This window comes from Salvelinus namaycush, chromosome 42 (genome assembly GCF_016432855.1).
Source record: "Salvelinus namaycush isolate Seneca chromosome 42, SaNama_1.0, whole genome shotgun sequence".
Classification (NCBI taxonomy): domain Eukaryota; kingdom Metazoa; phylum Chordata; class Actinopteri; order Salmoniformes; family Salmonidae; genus Salvelinus; species Salvelinus namaycush.
The window spans coordinates 20,187,237-20,208,783 of record NC_052348.1 but is presented as its reverse complement, the minus strand read 5'-3'; the positions used below and the strand labels follow the sequence as shown (position 1 = coordinate 20,208,783).

The 21,547-nt window shown below is 43.3% G+C and overlaps 3 protein-coding genes across 8 annotated transcripts; all 3 read left to right on the top strand.

The window, feature by feature from the left end:
- The first annotated feature begins 3,320 nt into the window (after positions 1-3,320).
- On the top strand, positions 3,321-10,892 carry LOC120034918 (zinc finger protein 708-like). Of its 3 annotated transcripts, none has more exons than XM_038981606.1 (4): positions 3,321-3,613; positions 3,953-4,122; positions 5,010-5,082; positions 9,516-10,892. In XM_038981606.1, exons 1-4 carry the CDS (start codon positions 3,388-3,390, stop codon positions 10,538-10,540), a joined length of 1,494 nt encoding a protein of 497 aa, XP_038837534.1. In that variant the 5' UTR covers positions 3,321-3,387; the 3' UTR covers positions 10,541-10,892. The 3 variants fall into 3 exon arrangements, with proteins under 3 accessions (XP_038837534.1, XP_038837535.1, XP_038837536.1); XM_038981607.1 differs by having other exon boundaries at positions 4,969-5,082; XM_038981608.1 differs by lacking the exon at positions 9,516-10,892 and adding an exon at positions 6,679-6,975.
- Positions 10,893-11,100: 208 nt separating this feature from the next.
- On the top strand, positions 11,101-14,677 carry LOC120034917 (zinc finger protein 224-like). 3 transcript variants are annotated; one of them, XM_038981605.1, is made up of 5 exons: positions 11,101-11,169; positions 11,295-11,517; positions 11,647-11,741; positions 13,122-13,230; positions 13,346-14,677. In XM_038981605.1, the coding sequence occupies exons 2-5, from the start codon at positions 11,307-11,309 to the stop codon at positions 14,497-14,499; spliced, it is 1,569 nt and encodes a 522-aa protein (XP_038837533.1). In that variant the 5' UTR covers positions 11,101-11,169; positions 11,295-11,306; the 3' UTR covers positions 14,500-14,677. The 3 variants fall into 3 exon arrangements, with proteins under 3 accessions (XP_038837533.1, XP_038837532.1, XP_038837531.1); XM_038981604.1 differs by having other exon boundaries at positions 11,112-11,190; XM_038981603.1 differs by having other exon boundaries at positions 11,112-11,517.
- Positions 14,678-15,013: 336 nt separating this feature from the next.
- Positions 15,014-21,116, top strand: LOC120034919 (zinc finger protein 629-like). 2 transcript variants are annotated; one of them, XM_038981609.1, is made up of 4 exons: positions 15,014-15,482; positions 18,761-18,858; positions 18,940-19,042; positions 19,277-21,116. In XM_038981609.1, exons 1-4 carry the CDS (start codon positions 15,179-15,181, stop codon positions 20,110-20,112), a joined length of 1,341 nt encoding a protein of 446 aa, XP_038837537.1. In that variant the 5' UTR covers positions 15,014-15,178; the 3' UTR covers positions 20,113-21,116. The 2 variants fall into 2 exon arrangements, with proteins under 2 accessions (XP_038837537.1, XP_038837538.1); XM_038981610.1 differs by lacking the exon at positions 18,761-18,858.
- The last annotated feature ends 431 nt before the right edge of the window (positions 21,117-21,547 follow it).

Genomic DNA, 21,547 nt, shown 5'->3' with positions numbered 1-21,547 from the left:
GTTAATTTATTTTAGGTTACTTGCTACCGTGCAGTATCGGTTTGACAGTATTTTCTCTTTCATGCCAAGTACACGTATTTGCATCTGGAGAGAGGGGTGTCATTGCGGCCTGTAATTCATGGTGTTCCTGCATGTGGGTGTTTTTGCGTCTGCTAGTTAGGACTCTGGTGAACAGTCCGGAGGCGGGGGCGACACTGGTAGCTAGCTTGGTCACTGGTAGAAGGAACCAATGGGATGCTTGAGGCGATCATTCCTGCAAATGCAGGAACACCACAAATTGTTGGCCTGCAATCACAGACTATTGAATATGGACAGGAAGGGTTGTACAAGCAATGTTGTGTTTTTATATTTTTTGTTCAGTTTACATGTAAATTGCTGGTCTGATGTTTCAAGAGATGAAATAAAATATCACTAATGTTCCATATGCAAAAAAAGCATATTTCTCATGCTTTATGAGTGTGAGTGTTTATCTTGACAGGTGTGGCATATTAAACTGTGTGATCATTACACAGGTGAGTCTTGTGCTGGGGACAATAAAAGATCACAACACAGTGCCACATATGTTGTCTAAAGTTGAGGGAATGTGCAACTGGCATTCAATGTTGTTCTCTACCATAAGTCACCTCCACCATCATTTCAGAGAATTTGGCAGTACGTTCAACCTGCCTCAACCGCAAACCACGCCACCCCAGGCGACATCCGGGATCGTCTGAGGGGGTGCTGAGGAGTATTTCTGTCTGCAATAATAATGCCTATTTAAGGGGAAAAACTCAATCTAGTTGGCTGGGCCTGGCTACCAAGGGGGTAGTTTTATGCCCTCCCAAGCCCACCCATGGCTGCGCCCCTGCCCAGTTATGTGAAATCCATAGATTAGGGCTTAATATGTTTTTTTCCATTGACTGATTTCCCTATGAACTGTAACTCAGTAAAATCTTTGAAATTGTTGCATGTTTGGTGTATATTTTTGTTCAGTGTAAATCAGTGATGGAATTGATAGATCTTTCTTCTGACTTATCAGTTGTTCCAGTAACAGCTTTCCTTTAGGTTTGTCAACTTTAAAAAAACATTTGGAGAGGAATAAAAATCAGTCAGTGATATTTACATTTTATTATTTTACAACAAATATTGATAACAGCAGGAACATTTTAAGGAGGCAGATAAAGATTGTCTATTATATTGACAAGATATTCAAGTGACCTCTCTAACAATGGAAATAAATGTCCTCAAATATGGAAGGAAGGCTGGAGGAGGTGAGATCAGACCGGACCAAAACCATGTAGTTAGGTCATTGGTTTCTGCATTATGATGCATATAGTACTTAACAATTCAACATGGGCTGGAAGGTAGCCTAGTGGTTAGAGCGTTGGGCCAGTAACTGAAAGGTTGCTGGATCGAATCCCCGAGCTGACAAGGTGAAAATCTGTCATTCTGCCCCTGAACAAGGCAGTCAACCCCTGGTAAGCTGTCATTATAAATAAGAATTTGTTCTTAACTGACTTGCCTAGTCAAATTAAGAAAAATATAAAAACAATTCTGTGGCAGCCATGTTAGCTCCCCATTAACATTACATGGGAATATATAAACTGAAAATCTAGAATTTAAAACATTCTAAAAGTTGGCCTAAGGGTGCATTTGTAAATTGCTTCCAGTGTGTCAGAGTGCACTCTGGGTCATTCGTAAATTCAGAGCATTGTCAGATTGCCTATTCAGAGTGCGCTCTGGCTGAGGAGTAGGGTTGATCTGGGCGTTCTGACCTCACAAAGGCTGTCAAGCACCCAAGCTAACTGGCTAAAGTTGGCTTGCTTGCTCCTTCCAGACACAAATAAGAGAACACCTCTCTCTGACCATTTTACTCGCCCTAGCAGAGTGTTTTCATGTTATCTAGAGCGTTAGTGACTAACTGCAATTTAATAACTTTTTTTGCAGATGTTTACTGACTCCAGTCATATTCAGCGGGTTTTGCGAGTTCGTAAATTCATCCGGTATTCTGCACTCTGGCTTACTTAGACGAGAGTGCTCTGAAATCAGAGTAGATAGCCAGAGTGAATTTACGAACGCACCCTAAATATGGCTCGAGATGGTACCATTCTAGCCAATGATAGGGCAGATACACATTTTCATTCCTCCACTGTACTTGAATGATGAATTTAGGTCACAAATTAGGAAGGAACTCCCCTCACCTGGTTGTCTAAGTCTTCATTGAAAGGAAAACCCAAAAACCTGCAGACGCTCGGCCCTCCGTAGAATGAGTTTGACACCCCTGAGATGGAGGACTCGTCTTTGTATCTGTGCCATTAAGTCCATTTGAAACTAGTACATTTTCTTCATTGGCTGATTGCTCCCAACCATAGAATGAATAGAACGAGTGTCCCCATTCAAGTCAATGATGGGGGGGACTGGCGGCCATTGCAAGTGTAGACATAGCAGCAAAGCAGGAAGTAAAAGCATGAATTGTACCCACGAGGCATATGTGGCAGGGGCTCCTAACGATGACAGATTACAAAATGAAAGCCAGCCACATCATGGACATCAACACCTTTTTCTTACAGTTAGAGCACTACGACAACTCTGACCCCCAGAGGACACCATACTTATGGTCTCCACAGAGGATGCATCCCTAGCCGTGCCCTCAGAGTATGTGCTGACTGGGATCGAACCCAGATCTGTAGTGACGCTTCTAGCACTGTGATGCAGTGCCTTAGACCGCTGCGCCACTAAATATGTCTGGGCATAGTCTCTGTGGGGCATAGTCTCTGTGAGGCATATCTACCCTTACAAAATCGTCTGACAAAGCACAAGCTCCATTCACCTTGTCTGTCATCTGTACTGTTCTATTTCTACGTTCCCAACTCATAGGAATCCCCACTCAGATAACTACTTTGAAATGGGAGAAGCCCTCAATTGCAATGCCCATGCTAAAACAGGTTATATCCATGATGAGTCCTATCTATCTCTCTGATAACGGGCACAACTCTGATATAGTTGTTTTTTTACCCCAACGTTTGTGAGATGCCTTATGCATCCACTTATCAGTGCATTTGTAACAACCTAATCATTACAAAACGTATATTCGGCTAAATAAGTCACGTAGCAAATTAGCAATAAAATGCTTCGTTGAACAAATTCGACACTTATTTCCTCCATACAAAAATTCCTCACTTTCGTAAACAGATTTCGGGCTGAGTAAAACGTCTCGCTTCGCCTCTTCCTCTGGTATTTATTGCAATTCATACTCCGATCTGTGAAAGGCAGCAATACGCAACAAAGCGTCTAGTCTGCCGAAAAACCACACGAAGAAGAAGAATCGGTATCTCCGCCAGTAGCCAATTTCCTTCTCTTACTGTCAGGTGTTGAACCACACGCATCAACTTTTGTATTTGTGTAACTATGTCTTTCGAACTTGCCTTTCGTTCTCGTGTTGCCTTCATTATGGAAACCTTGACAGCAACAGCCTTGCAAGACATTTGTCAATTTATGGAAGAAACGTATGCTGCTCTTCGAGTGGAAATATTGCAAGAGCAAAACCGAAGTTCGACGACAAAATTGCATGCGATGGAGAATAGCGAGGGGAAGGAAAAGCCTGCGAACAGTATGGAGAGCGTTCAAGAAGACGGTGAGATTAAATATTTACAGATAGTTATGCCTATTGACTATTTGTCTGTAGGAAGCTAGGAGACAAATAATACAATAGCTGGCAGTCGCCTGAATGTGCAGCCCCGGAGGGTGCTGTTATTACTGACTGAATAATAGCGCCCTCTGCTGGACCTTAGGGCTATAGTCTGTAGGGGGCACCCTACTCCCCCAGTAGTGAAAAGGTGATTTGCAAATACTATTCTAAATATATGCAATCATGACGATTGATGGCATATTTCTACTACATGTTTTTGTGAAATCTGAGCCTCGTTATCCCTGTATGACCAACATTTTCAGAAAATCTCAATTTGTATGTTAGCCCGCTCATCAGGTTTGAGAGACTTCCCAGTCGTGGAGCAAATCCTCAATGAACAAGAGGCCAATGGTCTTTGGCTAGAAGGTGATCCTACTGTGGAAGACGAAGGTCCACCGTCACTGGTACCAGAGGAAGAACAGCCATTGCAGCCTTTTGGTCAGATGACAGACATGGTGAGTTGAGCTTTGGCGGACAATTTTTGTAAGGGTAGATATGTCTCACAGAAACTAGGCCCAGACATATTTAATTGAAAACCATGCAAGCGCACACCCAGCAAAAATGTGTAGCAGGCCTTTGACTGTAAATAGTATATTAAGGCTTTGAATGACCCTTAGATAAATTCAATAGGGCTTTCTGAGTGGCGCAGCGGTCTAAGGCACTGCATCGCAGTGCTAGAGGCATCACTACAGATCCGGGATCGATCCCGGTCTGTGTCGCAGCCGGCTGCAACTGGGATACCCATGAGGCGGTGCACAATTGGCCCAGCATCGTCTGGGTTAGGGGAGGGTTTGGTTTGCCCGGGATGCCCTTGTCCCATTGTGCTCTAGCGACTCCTGTGGCGGGCTGGGTGCAGGCACGCTGACACGGTGGCAAGTTGGGCGGTGTTTCCTCCGACACATTGGTGCGTCTGGCTTCCGGGTTAAGCGAGCAGTGTGTCAAGAAGCAGTGCGGCTTGGCAGGGTCGTGTTTCAGAGGATGCATGGCTCTCGACCTTAGACTCTCCCGAGTCCGTACAGGACTTGCAGGGTTAGGACAAGACTAACTACCAATTGGATATCACAGAAAAGTGATATATATAAAAACTCAAAATACCATCTAGGCTACAGATAAACCTTTTTAAGGGCTGTTTTCAAAGATTCTCAGTTAAGCATAAAATATGCCCTATCAAAAATATTTGTTTGTATTAAATATATTCCATGATTTTGGTGTCATTCCCCTGCTGTATTATGTTTTGTAATGGAAAACCCCTACAACAAGATGCTTGTCTAACTGTTGCTGTATGATCTACTCTCTTAAAGGCTGATAAGAGTTAATAACACCATTGGTTGTCTTTTGGAAGGGAGTGGAGACATGTTCAGCACCACTGGTCATTAAACAGGAGGAAACGGATGATGACGTCAAGGAGTCTCAAGGTCAGTTGAAGCTATTCAATCAATCAATCAAGTTTATTTTATATAGCCCTTCGTACATCAGCTAATATCTCGAAGTGCTGTACAGAAACCCAGCCTAAAACCCCAAACAGCAAGCAATGCAGGTGTAGAAGCACGGTGGCTAGGAAAAACTCCCTAGAAAGGCCAAAACCTAGGAAGAAACCTAGAGAGGAACCAGGCTATGAGGGGTGGCCAGTCCTCTTCTGGCTGTGCCGGGTGGAGATTATAACAGAACATGGCCAAGATGTTCAAAATGTTCATAAATGACAAGCATGGTCAAATAATAATCAGGAATAAATGTCAGTTGGCTTTTCATAGCCGATAATTAAGAGTTGAAAACAGCAGGTCTGGGACAGGTAGGGGTTCCATAACCGCAGGCAGAACAGTTGAAACTGGGACAGCAGCAAGGCCAGGTGGACTGGGGACAGCAAGGAGTCATCATGCCCAGTAGTCCTGACGTATGGTCCTAGGGCTCAGGTCCTCCGAGAGAGAGAGAAAGAAAGAGAGAAGGAGAGAATTAGAGAGAGCATACTTAAATTCACACAGGACACTGGATAAGACAGGAGAAGTACTCCAGATATAACAGACTGGACCCTAGCCCCCCGACACAAACTACTGCAGCATAAATACTGGAGGCTGAGACAGGAGGGGTCAGGAGACACTGTGGCCCCATCCGATGATACCCCCGGACAGGGCCAAACAGGAAGGATATAACCCCACCCACTTTGCCAAAGCACAGCCCCCGCACCACTAGAGGGATATCTTCAACCACCAACTTACAATCCTGAGACAAGGCCGAGTATAGCCCCCAAAGATCTCCACCACAGCACAAACTGTGGTGTATTTATTTTATTGTATTATTGTATTACGTGTTCAAGCTCTACAGCATGAGTTACAGTCTTCAGAAACGATTCAAACCCCTTGACTTATTCCACGTTTTGTTACACCCTGAATTCAAAATGGATTAAATCAAAAATACAAAACTTCTCACCCAATAATGACATAGTGAAAACGTGTTTTAAGAAATGTATCCAATTTTGAGCAACTCCAGCCGCCGCTTGGCATTGCGCATGGTGATCTTAGGCTTGTGTGTGGCTGCTCGTCCATGGAAACCAATTTCATGAATCTCCCGGACAAACAGTTTCTGTGCTGACGTTGCTTCCAGAGGCAGTTTGGAACTCGTGAGTGTTGCAACCAAGGACAGGCGATTTCTGTGCGCTACATACTTCAGCGGTCCCATTCTGTGAACTTGTGTGGTCTACCACTTTGCGGCATTGTTGCTCCTAGGACGTTTCCACTTCACAATAGCAGGACTTACAGTTGTCTGGGGCAGTTCTAGCAGGAAACATTTTTTTTAACGAACTGACTTGATGGGAAGGTGGCATCCTATGACTGTGCCATGTTGGAAGTCACTGAGCTCTTCAGTAAGGCCATTTTACTGCAAATATGGAGATTGCATGGCTGTGTGCTCGTTTTAATTTAATTAATTAATTTTTACACCTGTTGGCAACGGGTGTGGCTGAAATTGCAGAATCTGCTAATTTTAAGGGGTGTCCACATACTTTTTTGTATATATAGTGTACCTGACCTGCCGGCCCTACCTACCTGGCCGGCCCTGCTTCCCCGGATTGCCGGCTGGCCCTGCTGACCTGGCTGACCCTACCTACCTGGCCGACCGGACCCTGAGTCAATACTTTCAAGATGCACCTTTGGCGGCAATTACCGCTTTGTGTTGTCTTGTGCAGAGCTGATAGACGTTCCCATCTGGATTTGGGTATTTTCTCTTTTTTTCATTGTCGATTTTTTTCAATCTCTGTTAAATTAGATGGGGAGCGGAGGTGAACAGCAATCTTCAAGTCTTTCCACAGATTTTCAATGGGATTCTGGTCTGGGCTTTAGCTGGGCCACTCAATGACTTTTACATAATTGTTCTGAAGCCATTCCAGCATTGCTTTGGCTGTGTACTTGGGTTTGTTCTGTTGGATCGTAAATATTCGCACCAGTCTAAGGTCATTTGCACTCTGAAGCAGGTTCTTATCAAGGATTTGTCTGTATTTGGCTCCATTCATTGTTCCCTCTATCCTTACTAGTCTCTCAGTCCCTGCCGCTGACAAGTGTCCCCATAGCATGATGCTGCCACCACCATGCTTCATGGTAGGGATGGTGTTAGATGGGTGATGAGCTGTGCCTGGTTCTCCAGACATAGCGCTTGGTCTCATCGGACAAAATAATCTTTTTCCTTATGCTCTCTTTCACATGTATTTTTGTAAACTCCAGCCGTGATGTCATTTGCCTTTTTCTCAGAAGTGGCTTCCGTCTGGCCACTCTTACGTAAAGCCCAGATTGGTGAAGTGCTATAGAGACTGTTGTCCTTCTAGCAGGTTCTCCCATCTCAGCCAAGGAACTCTGTATTTATGTTGATGGTCATTGGTCACCTCCCTGACCAAGGTTCTTCTTGCCCGGTTGCTCAGTTTGGTTGGACAACCAGATCTTGGCAGAGTCTGGGTAGTAACGTATTTTTTTCCATTGCCCAATGATGGAGACCACTGTGCTCTTGACTGTTTCCAACACTGGAAATTGTTTTATAACCTTACCCAGAGAATTCTATCTACATACAGTACCTTGGACATAATGGAATAGTTTCTGCTCTGACACATACACTATCCATTGTGGTAACTTTATATAGACGGAGGTGCGTTCAGTGCCCCCCCCCCCAAAAAAAATATTATTGAACAGATATTTTATTTTGAACAGATGTTTCGGTGGGTGTGGTGAGCTTGAAGCAATGAGTGTGGCGTACAGTATTTAAAGGGCAGTGGCCTTACTGACGAAGTTCCCCAACCCACAACCAAATACACAGTGTATTCAGAAGTATTCAGGCCCCTCGAATTTTTCCACATTTTGTTACGTTACAGCCTTATTCTAAAATGGATTAAGTTGTTTTTCCCCCCTCGTCAATCTACACACAACACCCCATAATGGGAATGCAAAAACGGGTTTTATTTTTTTGTAGCAAATGTATTAAACAAAAAACAGATCACATTTACATAAGTATTCAGACCCTATACTCAGTACTTTGTTGACGCACCTTTGGCAAAGATTACAGACTCAAGTCTTATTGGGTATGACGCTACAAGCTTGGCAAACCTGTATTTGGAGTTTCTCTCATTCTCCTCTGCAGATCCTCAAGCTCTGTCAGGTTGGATGTGGAGCATTGCTGCACAGCTATTTTCAGGAGATTTTCGATTGGGTTCTGGCTGGGCCACTCAAGGACATTCAGAGACTTGTCCCGAAGCCACTCCACGTTGTCTTGGCTGTGTGCTTTAGGTCGTTGTCCTACCGGAAGGTGATCTTTCGCTGAGGTCTCAAGAGCAGGTTTTCATCATGAATTTCTCTGTACTTTGCTCCGTTCAACTTTCCCTCAATCCTGACTAGTCTCCCAGTCCCTGTTGCTGAAAAACATCCCCACAGCATGATGCTGCCACCACCATGCTTCACCGTAGGGATGGTGCCAGGTTCCCTCCAGACGTGACGCCAAAGAGTTCAATCTTAGTTTCATCAGACCAGAGAATCTTGTTTCTGGCTTTTGGCAAACTCCAAGTGGGCTGTCATGTGCCTTTTTAATGAGGAGTGGCTTCCGTCTGTCCACTGTACAATAAAGGCCTGATTGGTGGAGTGCTGCAGAGATGGTTGTCCTTCTGGAAGGTTCTCCCATCTCCACAAAGGAACTTTAGAGCTCTGTCTGAGTGATCATCGGGTTCTTGGTCACCTCCCTGACCAAGGCCCTTCTCCCCCGATTGCTCAGCTCTAGGAAGACTCTTGGTGGTTCCAAACATCATACATTTAAGAATGATGGAAGCCATGTGTTCTTGGGAACCTTCAATGCTGCAGAAATGTTTTGGTACCCTTCCCCAGATCTGTGCTTAGACACAACCCTGTCTCTGAGCTCTACGGACAATTCCTTCGACCTCATGGCTTGGTTTTTGCTCTTACATGCACTGTCAACTATGGGACCTTTATATAGACAGGTGTATGCCTTTCCAAATCATGTCCAAGCAATTGAATTTACCACAGGTGGACTCCAATCAAGTTGTAGAAACATCAAGGATGATCAATGGAAACAGTATGCACCTGAGCTCAATTGAGTTTCATAGCAAAGGGTGTGAAAGTTATTTCATTTTCAATAAATGTGCAAAAATGTATAAAAACATTTTCACTTTGTCATTATGGCGTATTGTGTAGATGGGTGAGAACAAATATTTCATCCATTTTGAATTCAGCAACAAAATGTGGAATAAGTCAAGGGGTATGAATACTTCCTGAAGGCACTGTATGCTCTTAGCTTCTAATGGACAATATGACGAGTCACTGTGAAACAAACCTCTAAAATGTATTGTTGGTGAATGCTTTTCCAGGTTACAGTGTGTGGATGCCAGAGACTCACAAGGCCAATCAGAATATCACAGGAGAAAGTGATGAGGAAGAGAGAAGTCAAGCCTCTAGGGGATCCAAAGAACTTGGACTTGACGACTTTAAGAAAGAACAGAGTCTGTTGCTGGTGTCAATTGAGGATGCTGCAGCTCCCACAAAGAAGAAGAAATATAACATAAGATACACCTGTAAAATATGTGGAAAGACTGGGACCAAGAAAGGCAGAATGACAAGTCACTTGATAACACACGAAGGGCCTTCTAGTTGTGATATTTGTGATGAGAAATTCAAGCATCAGAATGGCTTGAATAAGCACAAGCTACTCAAACACAGTGTGAAACCCTACAGTTGCTTTGTGTGCGGAAAGATGTTTTTATATTCTAAAATACGTGACTACCATGAGCGCATACACGTTGGAGAAGACTACTGGTGCGCGGACTGTGGCAAGACGTTCAAGGAGCGCCAGGATCGCGACACCCACGAGTGCATTGTTTGCAAGGGAGACCGGCCCTACAGCTGCTCCGAGTGCAACAAGGACTTTGAAAGGCAGTACCATCTCAAAAAACACCAGCTGGAAAAACACCCTCTAATGGTGGAGCAGACTGTCGAACCAGAACCTGAGTCCAAGCACTTTGAGGACCAACAGAGACAGTTTGAGTCAGCTGAGAGTTCTGAGGCACCCATAAGGAGTGAACCGGTACAATACACTTGTGAAATATGTGGAACAACTTGGGCGACTCAAAATAGCATGCGCTCTCACATGTTTATACATAGAAAAATACAAAGAAGGAAACACTATACCTGTGACGTCTGTGGCAAGGTATTTAGGCTCAAATCACCTTTCACCAAACATCAGCTCAGACACAAGGGAGACCTGCCCTTCAGCTGCTCAGAGTGCAACCAGGACTTTAAAAGTCAGTACCACCTTAAAAAACACCAGCTTGAAAAACACCCTCTAAAGGTGGAGCAGCCATGTTCTGATCATGATCTTTTATTGACAGCGACCTGAAGGCTGATATCGGTGCCCTTGGTTGGTAAGTTCAGGTCCCACAACCTGAGTTGAACAATGATCGTGGTGATGATGTCTAACGTGTGCTCTGTCTGAGAATGTCAGCTACTATTTATGCTCTTCACTGAACATGACCCAATTAAAATGGCTGCAACTGAATGAACATTTTTAAGTGTAAGAATATTTGGTTTTAATGTCAATTTTTTTTTGTCTGTATTTTTGTCTTTGGCAAAATTTGATATTTACTTTTGTTTGAAAAGCATGATTTAGGCTACGTGGTTGTTAAATAGCTTGTCGTATTTGAATAAAAACATATCCAAACTTACGTTTCCATTTTATAAACAGGGCAAAATATGGAAAGAGTGAGCGATTACTGATTTTGTAAATGCAGAGCAACTTTCTCCACCTGGAACTGAATGTGTTTACTTTTGTGACATGGTGAGCTCTCCTATAGAGGGAGGCGGAATCAGAGTAGAACAGCACCCTAAATCAATTGGGTCGATAAACTGGTATTTACGGTAGACTAACGCCATGACCTCTGCCACCCGGAAGTAAACAATGACATGTTAACGGCTAGCGAGCTGAACACAAGATAAACAATATCGCCGAAGATTTTCACAGAAATATAGGTAGTGCTTTTTGATGACATGGTAATTTTACTCTACAAACCATTAATCAAATACACTTAATGTGTAAGCTTTGAGTGAAATAACGTTAAGCGATAATGTCGAATTCTGTACCTTTTCACTCTCAGCTCGCCTCCATCATGGAGGTATTGGCTAACGCGGCAGTGGCAGAAATCTGCCAACTTGTAGACGATGGCTATGCCGTGTTGCGCCTTGAAATATCGAGAACTCAGAGCGAAAACCAGGCTTTGAAGAACAAACTACACCTGGTGGAGGTTCGTTCTAGGGAACGATCTGTCAAAAGAAGCATCGTACCCCCATTGTCGATCTGTTTTGGTGCGCAAGGAACAGGTGAGTTTCTATAGTTTACCAATGCAATGATAGACATTGTGAGTTTTGGTGCAGGAAATATTATTTATGGACTGCATGTTCTCAATGCCGTGCATGTCATGAATCTATTGTTTTTCCACTCTGATATAGATCAAGTCGAAAAGAAGAAGCAGTCCCCCAGTGTAAGGAGAAATGGAGGATCCGTGGTGTTGTGGGACAGGAGCACTAGGACTGTCAGTGAAGAGGTTAATGGATTCTTAGTTACATTTCTTATATATCAGATTAGATTCTATATATCAGATTAGATTAGATCTTATATATAGATTTGCAGACAAATCTATCGGCACTCTTGCACTTTTCTTAAATTGTTCCCCATTTCTTAAATAAGTACTTTGATCACCAGATTTTCAACACTGCTTATTTTTGTACATTTAAGTTGAACATTTTAATTTAAAAAAATCAAGACGATGGCATGGAGAAAATTATTGGCACCCCGGAGCTAGTACTTGGTTGCAAAGCCTTTGGCCAAGATAACTGTAGACAAGCGCTTCTTGTAGCCATCAATGAGCTTGCTGCACCTTTCTACTGACAATTTGGCTCACTTTTCAGCCGTAAACGGCTATAATTGTTTAATATTGGAGGGATGCCCTCCATCAACTGCTGTTCTAAGATCTTGCCATAGGTTTTTGAGGTGATTCAGATCTGGACTCTGCTGGCCACTCCAGAACATTCCAGCCTCTCTTAACCATTCCTGGTTGCGTGTGTGTGTGTGTGTGTGTGTGTGTGTGTGTGTGTGTGTGTGTGTGTGTGTGTGTGTGTGTGTGTGTGTGTGTGTTTGGGGTTGTTGTCCTGCTGGAAGACCCATAACAATCCAACAGAGACACAGTTTTTGGACACTGGGTTTAACATTGGACTACAAAACACCTGAATCTGCTGATGTCATGATGGCTTGCACACTACCAGAGGTAGGGAGGGTGTTCTTTTCATTGAATGCTTAATTTGGTCGTCAGTAAACACAGCGCTGATCTGTATTGCCAAAGAGTTCCATTTTTTATATTGGTCCACAGAACATTTGGGTGGATTTTTGGTAAGTTAAATCAGGCATTTTGTGTCTCCTTCAGCAGTGTGATCTTCCTATGTTTACCAACGACCAAACAAAGCGTTCAAAGAAAATATCACCCTCCCCACAATCAATTATGGGGGAGGTTTGACAATACTGTGGGGTTAATTTGCTGCTTCTGGGGGCCTTGAATGTTTGCAAGATATTATGAAGGTGTTTTGGTTCAACCCAGTGTCTCTGTTGAAGGTCATTGGTCTTCCAGTAGGACAACGACCCCAAACACACATAAAAAAGCACCATGGAATGCTTCAAGAAGAAGCGCTGGACTGTTCTGGAGTGGCCAATGAAACTTAAGTTTACAAAAATGACATTGATTCTGCAATGTTGAAAATCCAATAAGGTGTGACCAAAAGTTAGATTAAAAAAAAGTATAATTTCAGTTTATTTTAGAATAAATGGGGAATTATTTAAGAGCACACTCCAACTGTACTTATAGACTGTGTGGTTATTCCTGGATACAGCAGGACAGTTAGAGTTCAGTCCAATTCCTCCTCTTGTTTTGCAGAAAATTGACACAACTGAGCATCCTGAGGTAGTGGTTGTAAAAGAGGAGAAATTGGAAGAGGAGCTGAGAGACTGTGGCTCAAAGCACAACCAGCAACCCAGGAGACTGAGTAGGTACCACACTTACCAACAGGATGGGGCCATAATGGTCTAGTTACAAAAAGTTCACAATCGCATCATGAAATTCATGTTTTTATTTTCTCTCTATCTCATTCTTGTCCTCAGTTAGTGTGTCTCAGTCTCTTGTTGCTGTGAACGATCAAATCCTGAATGCAGAAACTTCACCTGTGGAGGTAGCTGAGGAGAAGCGAGACTGCGACAACCAGAGGCTCCAACAGACCGCGAACTCGGACTGTGTGACATATCAGAGAGAGAGTCATACAGCAGCTGGCCTCTCTCGCATAGAGGATGGCAGAGACATGCTTGATCCGTCTTGTTCTTATTTGGTGGAAACTGACTCTACTAAGTCACTTGATGCCCAGCCGCCCTTGACTCAGAGTGGAGTCACAACCTTGTGTGACAGTATGGCTTCCTCTGCCTCACTGGGCTGGAAGCAGGAGGCCGGAGGAGTTGACACTCTTAAAATGGAGGCAGGAATGCCCTCTTGGACCAAAGGGAGGGATATTGGAATGGGCCTGGCTGCTCAGTGTGGAGTTGACATCCCTGGGAAAAACAGGGAGGGTGTTCAGCTGGGGAACGGCACAAACGTCTGTCCTCAGAGCAACGTTAACTTAAGGGAGAGCGAGTCATCGGAAGGGCGCAAGTCCAGTGAACCGGATGTAAAAGGATTCGATACCTCCTTAGACTATTTTTTCTCTCCGTCAGAAATGGCCGGGATACAGACTCACCACCAAGGTGACGGCGAGGAGCTGACCTCTTGTCCGTATCCCGGCGACGATGGTTTCGTCAGCCCTTCAAACTCGACACAAGGGGGCCTCCTCTTCTCAAACAGACTGGTCAACTGCCAGGAATGTGGACGGCTGTTCTCCAACTCGCTAGACCTCGCACTGCACCAAAGAATTCACATGGGGGAGAAACTCTTCAGCTGCGCCCAGTGTGACAAGCAGTTCCTCCACCTGCACCAGCTCAAGACCCACCAGAGAATACACACCAGGGAGAAACCATTTAGCTGCTCCCAATGCGGGAAGCGCTTCTCCCAGTCCAGCCACATCAAGAGACACATGAGTGTTCACACAGGAGAAAAACGGTTTGGCTGCAGCGTATGCGGCAAGAAGTTTTCACAATCCTGTAGCCTCAAAGTGCACCAGAGCGTCCACACCGGAGAGAGACCGTTCAGCTGCACTCAGTGCGGGAAGAGTTTCTCTGTGCTCGGGAACCTAATGAGGCACCAGAGTGTCCACAGTAGAAAGCAGGATTAAGTCTTGAATAATTAATGGACACTGCATTCTGTTTATATTGTGTTGGTAAAATATTATGGATATAATGATGAGTTTTGTACATCGTGCACGGTAAACATTGTTGTTTTGTGATAATATCCTGACGTAAACTGTCTCTTGGTGTGATGTGAACATATTAAAACATTACCCTGAAAATGAATGTGGAGTTATCATGTTTGTTCAGTGCATTGAATGAAAAACTGCTCCAAGTCACTAAATGATGAGCCTATTGCTATTAAACCTACTACTTCATCAAAGGCTGCTCTGCAAACGTGGGTTGTCAAGATTTATTCAAATTTTTTGGGTAAGGCTATTATGTTTAACAATTAAAAATTCTATGAAAAATATTGGTTTTGTGTGTAAGCTCTCGTGCAGTGTAATGTTTTGTTTAGAATAGTTGTTTTAGTCCTGTCTCCACTTTCAAACTCGGAAGGTGGCGGTAATGTGCTATTCCACAGTCAAACAAGAAGAGCGGTACGTCATCAACAGGCGACACGATAGCATCCTTCTAGACCCGAAGCAGTATCGTTATTCAACAATAACAAGCTAGGGCTTTACATAAGTATTCAAACTAGTATAATCATCCGACATTTTTAAGCAACGATAGGCAATCTGGCTTAAGTATTTCGGTTGTAGATTAAACGGTGCATGAAGAGCAGAAATGGCAACAATGGCGGACTGTGTTGGTTATCAATTGCAAATAGCTTCGATAATGGAGGTGCTAGCCAATTCGGCTGTGGTCGAGATCTGCAAAATTGTTGATGATGGTTATTCCTCTCTGCGTTCCCAAATGGAGCAGGAAAGAGTGCAAATTGAGAGGGAGAGAGAGCAAACCGAGAAAGAGAAATATGTGCTCCGACGAAAATTACGCGAAATGGACGTGAAGATGCGGAGCTATGAGCGAAGACTCAGAAGACGCGACCTACGGAATGAAATGCATGCAGTTAATTTTAGACCACATGAAGGTACCGACAGCTTATTATTTATATATATATTGTGTGTGTATATATATATATAAACAGGGCTGGGTTTCTAAATGCAATCCGTTAGTTACCTGTCAAATTGTAATCAGCAACGTAATGTTTGGCTTGCCCAAACTCCCTAACGTAATCTGATTACTTTCCCTTTAAGAGGCATTAGAAGGTAAAAATGAATATTACCAACTGAACGACAGCTATTGCGGGATAAATAAATGTTAGCGTTTACATAGCTTGCCATAAATCGATGTTGCATTTTACTGTATGGGTTGGTTATGTAGGCTTCTTCGAACCCATTACTTTCTACTACAGATAATAATACAATTGGGTTATCTTTACATTAACAAAGTCTGTCCGATTTCCAGTCATTCCAATTAATTGAATACCCCATGATCTTCAAGAATACGACTTGAAATATATATTAGCCAAATTCTTTTAACGGAGCATAACCCAAAAACGAAGGATTTATTAACCTACTCTGGTGTTTATGTTGTCATGGAGGACTGATTGGCCTCATTGCTTCAAGTTGAAAAATAAATGCTGCTCTCATGGAATGGCATGCATTGAGCACTACCGAAAAGTGCCATTTGCTTAAGAAAAATGAATGACATATGCTGCATTTGCTATAGGCCTAATGTTTATGTTTTTGTTGCTGACGCTTTGATATTTCCATAATTTGCATCTGTTTACACCTATCAAAAGTGCGCGAGTTTGAGCATGTGTCTGTTAGGTCTATGGACACCCATACAAAACAAGATTTCAGTTTTGAAACTGCAGTAAAAGTGCAGTCGACTGTGGTATTTTGGACGCAGTAATTGCAGTTGAACTGCAGGTATACAGCACTGTAACTGCAGTTATACTGCAAAATTACTGCAGTAAAAAAATAGTCATTTTGAACGCAGTATTTGCGACATACTGCAGTTATACTTCTCTCTGACTGCAATCTTTTTTTGTGAGGGCAATTTTTGGAATCAGCACAAATTAGATTGAGCAATAAAAGCCCCACTCGTGGACTTCTTAAATTAAACTTGTGTTTGACAGTATGGAGCACAATACCATGGAGTGTAGAAGGGAGGAACTCCCTCAAACTGTTATTCCATAGGGTGGGATCAACATTATGCAGCTGTTGCGAGAGTGCATATTTCACTGGCTGTTCAATTGAACCATTATTGGGATAAAGTACATACAGTGTTCAGAAAGTATTTGTACCCCTCGACTTTGTTGTGTTACAGCCTGAATTCGGAATGGATGAAATATGTTTTTTTCTCACCCATCTACACACATCACCCCATAATGACAAAGTGAAAACATGTTTTTAGAAATGTTTGCACATTTATTGAAAGTTAAATACAGATATTTAATTTACATAACTATTCACACCCCTGAGTCAATACTTTGTATAAGCAACTTTGGCAGCGTTTACAGCTGTGAGTCTTTCTGGGTTAGTCTCTAAGAGCTTTCCACACCTGGATTATGCAACATTTGCCACTTATTATTAAAAAAATTCTTCAAGCTCTGTCAAATCGTCCACTCAGCAACATTCACTGTCGTCTTGGTAAGCAACTCCAGTGTAGTTTTGGCCATGTTTTAGGTTAACGTCCTGCTTGAAAGGTGAATTCATCTCCCAGTGTCTGGTGGAAAGCAGACTGAACCAGGTTTTCCGCTAGGATTTTGCCTATACTTAGCTCCATTCAGATACTTTTTTATCCTTAAAAACTCCCCAATCCTTAATGATTACAAGCATACCCATAACATAATTCAGTCATCACTATGCTTGAAAATATGAAGTGGTGTACTCAGTAATGTATTGTTTTGGATTTGCCCCAAAAGGTGAATTGCTTTGCCACATTTTTTGCAGTATTACTTTAGTGCCTTGTTGCAAACAGGATGCATGTTTTGGAATATTTTTTATTCTTTACACGCTTCCTTCTTTTCACTGTCAATTAGGCTAGTAGTTGTTGATCCATCCTCAGTTTTCTCCTATCACAGCCAATTAACTTGAACTGTTTTTTAAAGTCACCATTAGCCTCATGGTGAAATCCCTGAGCGGGTTCCTTCCTTTTCGGCAAACTGAGTTAGGAAGAACACCTGTATCTTTGTAGTGACTGGGTTTATTCATACACCATGTAATTGTAATTAATTAATAACTTCACCATGCTCAAAGGGATATATTCAATGTCTTTTCATGTTTTATTAATTTGTAAACATTTCTAAAAACATATTTCCACTTTGACATTATGGGATATTATGTGTAGGCCAGTGACCAAAATCTCAATATAATCCATTTTAACTTCAGGATGTAGCACAACAAAATGTGGAAAAGGTCAAGGGGTGTGAATACTTTCTGAAGGCACTGTATACATTTGTGAACAACCATCAACCACAATCCGGCAAAGGTGCAAATGGATAAATGAGAGAACAGCAGTGTGATTCACATCAATGCGCTATGTAAATATCAATAATAGGTGATATCCGTATCGTTCGTAGGCTACAACACTGCTGTCATCCTTACCTCTAAGTGTTTATTCAAGTTGGTTAATCTTTGGATGCTGACAGCAGTCACACCATTGGAAGACATAGCTTGGACTGTAGTCAACAAAAGCCTATTCCTACTCTTTTCCCGCGATCCATCAAATGCATTTTGTGTGTCATCATAGTTGTCTCTGACTTGTGGTCAGACTCGCTCAGGCTAAACAAACTTAACTTGCGCCTTTTTTAAATGCGGATTTGAATATCATCGAGAAAACAGAAAAATTCTCGCAAACATCGTTTCTGAATTTAAAAGTAATCCTAGGAGTAATCCTAGTTTTTCAAAAGTATCTGTAATCTAATTACAATATTTTTCCTGGTAACGGATTAGTTTGTTTCTTTGTAATCAGTTACATGTTACTCCCCAACCCTGGTTATACATGTTTTCCTGTCAGCCAGGACCTGTTTCACTAAGCATATCAGATTAGGAGTGCTGATTTAGGATCAATTTAGCCTTTTAACCTGAATCATAATGAATAAGAGCATGGCACCTGATGGGCATGGCACCTGATGGGCATGGCACCTGATGGGCAGGCCACCTGATGGGCAGGCCACCTGATGGGCATGGCACCTGATGGGCAGGCCACCTGATGGGCAGACCACCTGATGGGCAGGCCACCTGATGGGCAGGCCACCTGATGCTAGATCAGCACTCGTACTCTGAGACACTTTGTGGATATGTGCCCAGATCTTCATACAATGATTTCAATGATCCTAATAATGACAATGCTTCGTAGTTTCAGTGTCTTCAATTGCCATGCCAGTGAGTAATGACCAGGCCCGAGGCCCCCTGGCTACAATCGAGGACCATTCACAATACCACCACATGCCTCAGGTGTGTTTTTGCTGTCAAGATGAACGTAAATGACATGGAATAGGCTGAAACGTAATCTGTATTTTTTTTATTTATTTACAGGAAGACAGAACTGCATTGTCCCTAATCAAGCAGGAAAGAGTGGACAGCTGTGGCGTGGACCTGAAGGTAGAACAAAACATCAGCTCAGAGAGTAGACCGACTGGTAAGTTTCAGTGCAGATATTGATTACATAGAACACTTTTATTTACAATCCACTCACTGTTGAAATACCCAACACACGTGCTACTACTGGCCTTAGCTGAAGACATAAACTCTTAGCCCTTAGCTGAAGACATCAACTCTTAGGACTTGTGCTGTGTTTAAAGGCAACCTGTTGTATATGATTAGGAATGTCTGATCATTGTGTTGATGACTCCTTTTTCATCATTGATGGTAGTTCCAGAACCCAACGACGATGACAGTGAGATACATAACGTGGCTGACACTCACAGCTCGCCCACTGCAGCCACAGAGGACCCCACTGAGCCCACTAGGACCAGTGGATCCGACGCTAACCTCAAGTCAGAGATGGGGACAGAGGGTGTGAACCAGAGACCCCAGCAGCCAACAGGACCAGATCTCAGCACAGAGATACTGAATAGCCCCGGTTTGGATCTGGCTCTGATGCAGGAGAGGGTCCTGGGGCATCTGGGGCTTTCCTTGGCCCAGGCAGCAGCCGCAAACGCAGAGGCCGCCGGGCATCCGTCTTGTTCCTACCAAACCCAGGCTGATGTAGAGAGCCAGTCCAGACAGTTCCCGGGCAGCGATATGGGCGTCTTCGCCCCCTTTGACATGACAGCTCCTCCTCCTCCCGCACCGCCAGCGAATCAGAGGCAGCCGCATGGAGCCACGGCGGCGAACGAGCCAATGGGCTGTAACTTCTGCGGCCGCATCTTCCACAGCCAGGCGTCCCTGGAGGTGCACCAGCGGGTCCACACGGGACAGCGGCCGTTCAGCTGCCCACACTGCGGCAAGTCATTTGCGCAGCCCAACAACCTCCGGGTGCACCTGCTAATCCACAGTGGCGAAAGGCGGTACCGGTGCTCGATCTGTGGGAAGAGTTTCATTTCGTCAAGTCACCTTAAGAGACACAGGACCGTTCACACCCAGGAGAAACCCTACATCTGCTCTCGGTGCGGCCAGTCCTTCACTCAACTCTGCAGCGTCCGGAGACACAGACAGCAGTCGCGGTGCGGAGAGCCACCTCATGCTCAAAATGAACTCTCTGCTTGACTGTAGAAAAGGTGTTGTACAGTACGTGTGTGTGTTAGCTGTATCTGAAGTGATTTACACTAGCTATAGGTTTCCTGATCAAAACGTTTCGCCTTTTAGTCTCTTGGATGATAGGTCCACAGATAGAAATTGAGAAATGTATGTTGTTAACTCTAAATTAATATTTACCTAAAGATGACACTGTCATTAGTTTTATGTGACTGTTTAGTACAATACATGCTGTCTTACCTTAGTCATAAGGGAAGATGTGGTTGTCCCTGGGAAAGGCTTGTTTTTAGAGTAGTACTTTATTGATCCCAACTTGGGAAATGGTTTTATCACTCAGCAACATCATCAAATAATTTTACGACTAGAAGAAGTCCAGGAGGATGAAGCAGGCCATTTCAGAGACCAGTGGATTGGACTGAGCCCTCATCTGGCATGGCTGACTTCACTGTGTGACTGAATCACAGGGATGAACGATGCAACTAATAAAAGGTTTTCCTGCATGTTTTGAAGGGGTTTGATGACAGGATCATTTGAGACCAATGCACGTTCACGTGCTAGTCGGAACTAGGAAACGCTGAAATTTACGATTTGCCAATTGGCTTTAGTTATCGTAGGTGTTTATACACTTGCTGCGCTGAACAAGTTAGCAAGTCGTAAATGTTTAAGTTCCGACTAGCACATGAACGCGGCAATACTGAGGTATAACACAGGTAAGAAGCAGTTTACACAGGCAGCCCAATTCTGATATTTTTCTCCAAATTGGTCTTTTGACCAATCGCATGAGATCTTTTCACATCCAATCTTTTTCAGAGCCGATCTGATTTGTTAAAAGACCAATTAGTTGGGGGAAAAAGATCTGAATTGGGCTGCCTGTGTAAACACAGCTGTTGAAATGCACAGTGTGCAGACAGTTTACACAATCAGGTATCGCAAGAGAAGGGTTAATACATGACAGAGGAAGTGCAGGTTTATGCTGTCAAATCAAATAAATGTCAATTAAATTCATGGGAAATAGCCCCCTGGATTGTTTTTTTCTGCAGTATTTTTATTAATTGCTTACACCACTCCAATCACTTATATCTGCTTCCTTGTAAGTAATCACAGCTCTCCAATTGGTTGGATTGGTTATACATATCCAATCAATTGTCTATATATACACACACACTGTATGTGCTAACCTCAAGGAAACAAGAAAGGATGCATTACTTAACCAAATCCCTATCGCGGAAATTCAGCATTACAGCGTGATGGAAATTTAAAAGGCGATGTTCCCGCGTTAATGGAGACTGCACGCACTGTAAACGCTGCAGATGTCGGCGCAATATGAAATCCCATTTCTAACGTGCTATCTGTAACGCTTCAGCAATCCAGATTGAATAGAGCCCCTAGACCACGGTTATCCAACAGGTACACTACCTTCAAAAGTTTGGCGTCACTTAGAAATGTC

Excerpts from the sequence above, each read along its gene's own strand:
- LOC120034918 (XM_038981606.1), top strand. The coding sequence starts at position 3,388 with ATGTCTTTCGAACTTGCCTTTCGTTCTCGTGTTGCCTTCATTATGGAA. Across the intron at positions 4,123-5,009 it reads TTGGTCAGATGACAGACATG|GGAGTGGAGACATGTTCAGC; the intron begins GTGAGTTGAGCT and ends GTCTTTTGGAAG. Across the intron at positions 5,083-9,515 it reads TGACGTCAAGGAGTCTCAAG|GTTACAGTGTGTGGATGCCA; the intron begins GTCAGTTGAAGC and ends ATGCTTTTCCAG.
- LOC120034919 (XM_038981609.1), top strand. The coding sequence starts at position 15,179 with ATGGCAACAATGGCGGACTGTGTTGGTTATCAATTGCAAATAGCTTCG. Across the intron at positions 15,483-18,760 it reads TAATTTTAGACCACATGAAG|TTTCAGTGTCTTCAATTGCC; the intron begins GTACCGACAGCT and ends AATGCTTCGTAG. Across the intron at positions 19,043-19,276 it reads CTCAGAGAGTAGACCGACTG|TTCCAGAACCCAACGACGAT; the intron begins GTAAGTTTCAGT and ends CATTGATGGTAG.
- LOC120034917 (XM_038981603.1), top strand. The coding sequence starts at position 11,265 with ATGTCGAATTCTGTACCTTTTCACTCTCAGCTCGCCTCCATCATGGAG. Across the intron at positions 11,742-13,121 it reads CTAGGACTGTCAGTGAAGAG|AAAATTGACACAACTGAGCA; the intron begins GTTAATGGATTC and ends CTTGTTTTGCAG. Across the intron at positions 13,231-13,345 it reads CCAGCAACCCAGGAGACTGA|TTAGTGTGTCTCAGTCTCTT; the intron begins GTAGGTACCACA and ends TCTTGTCCTCAG.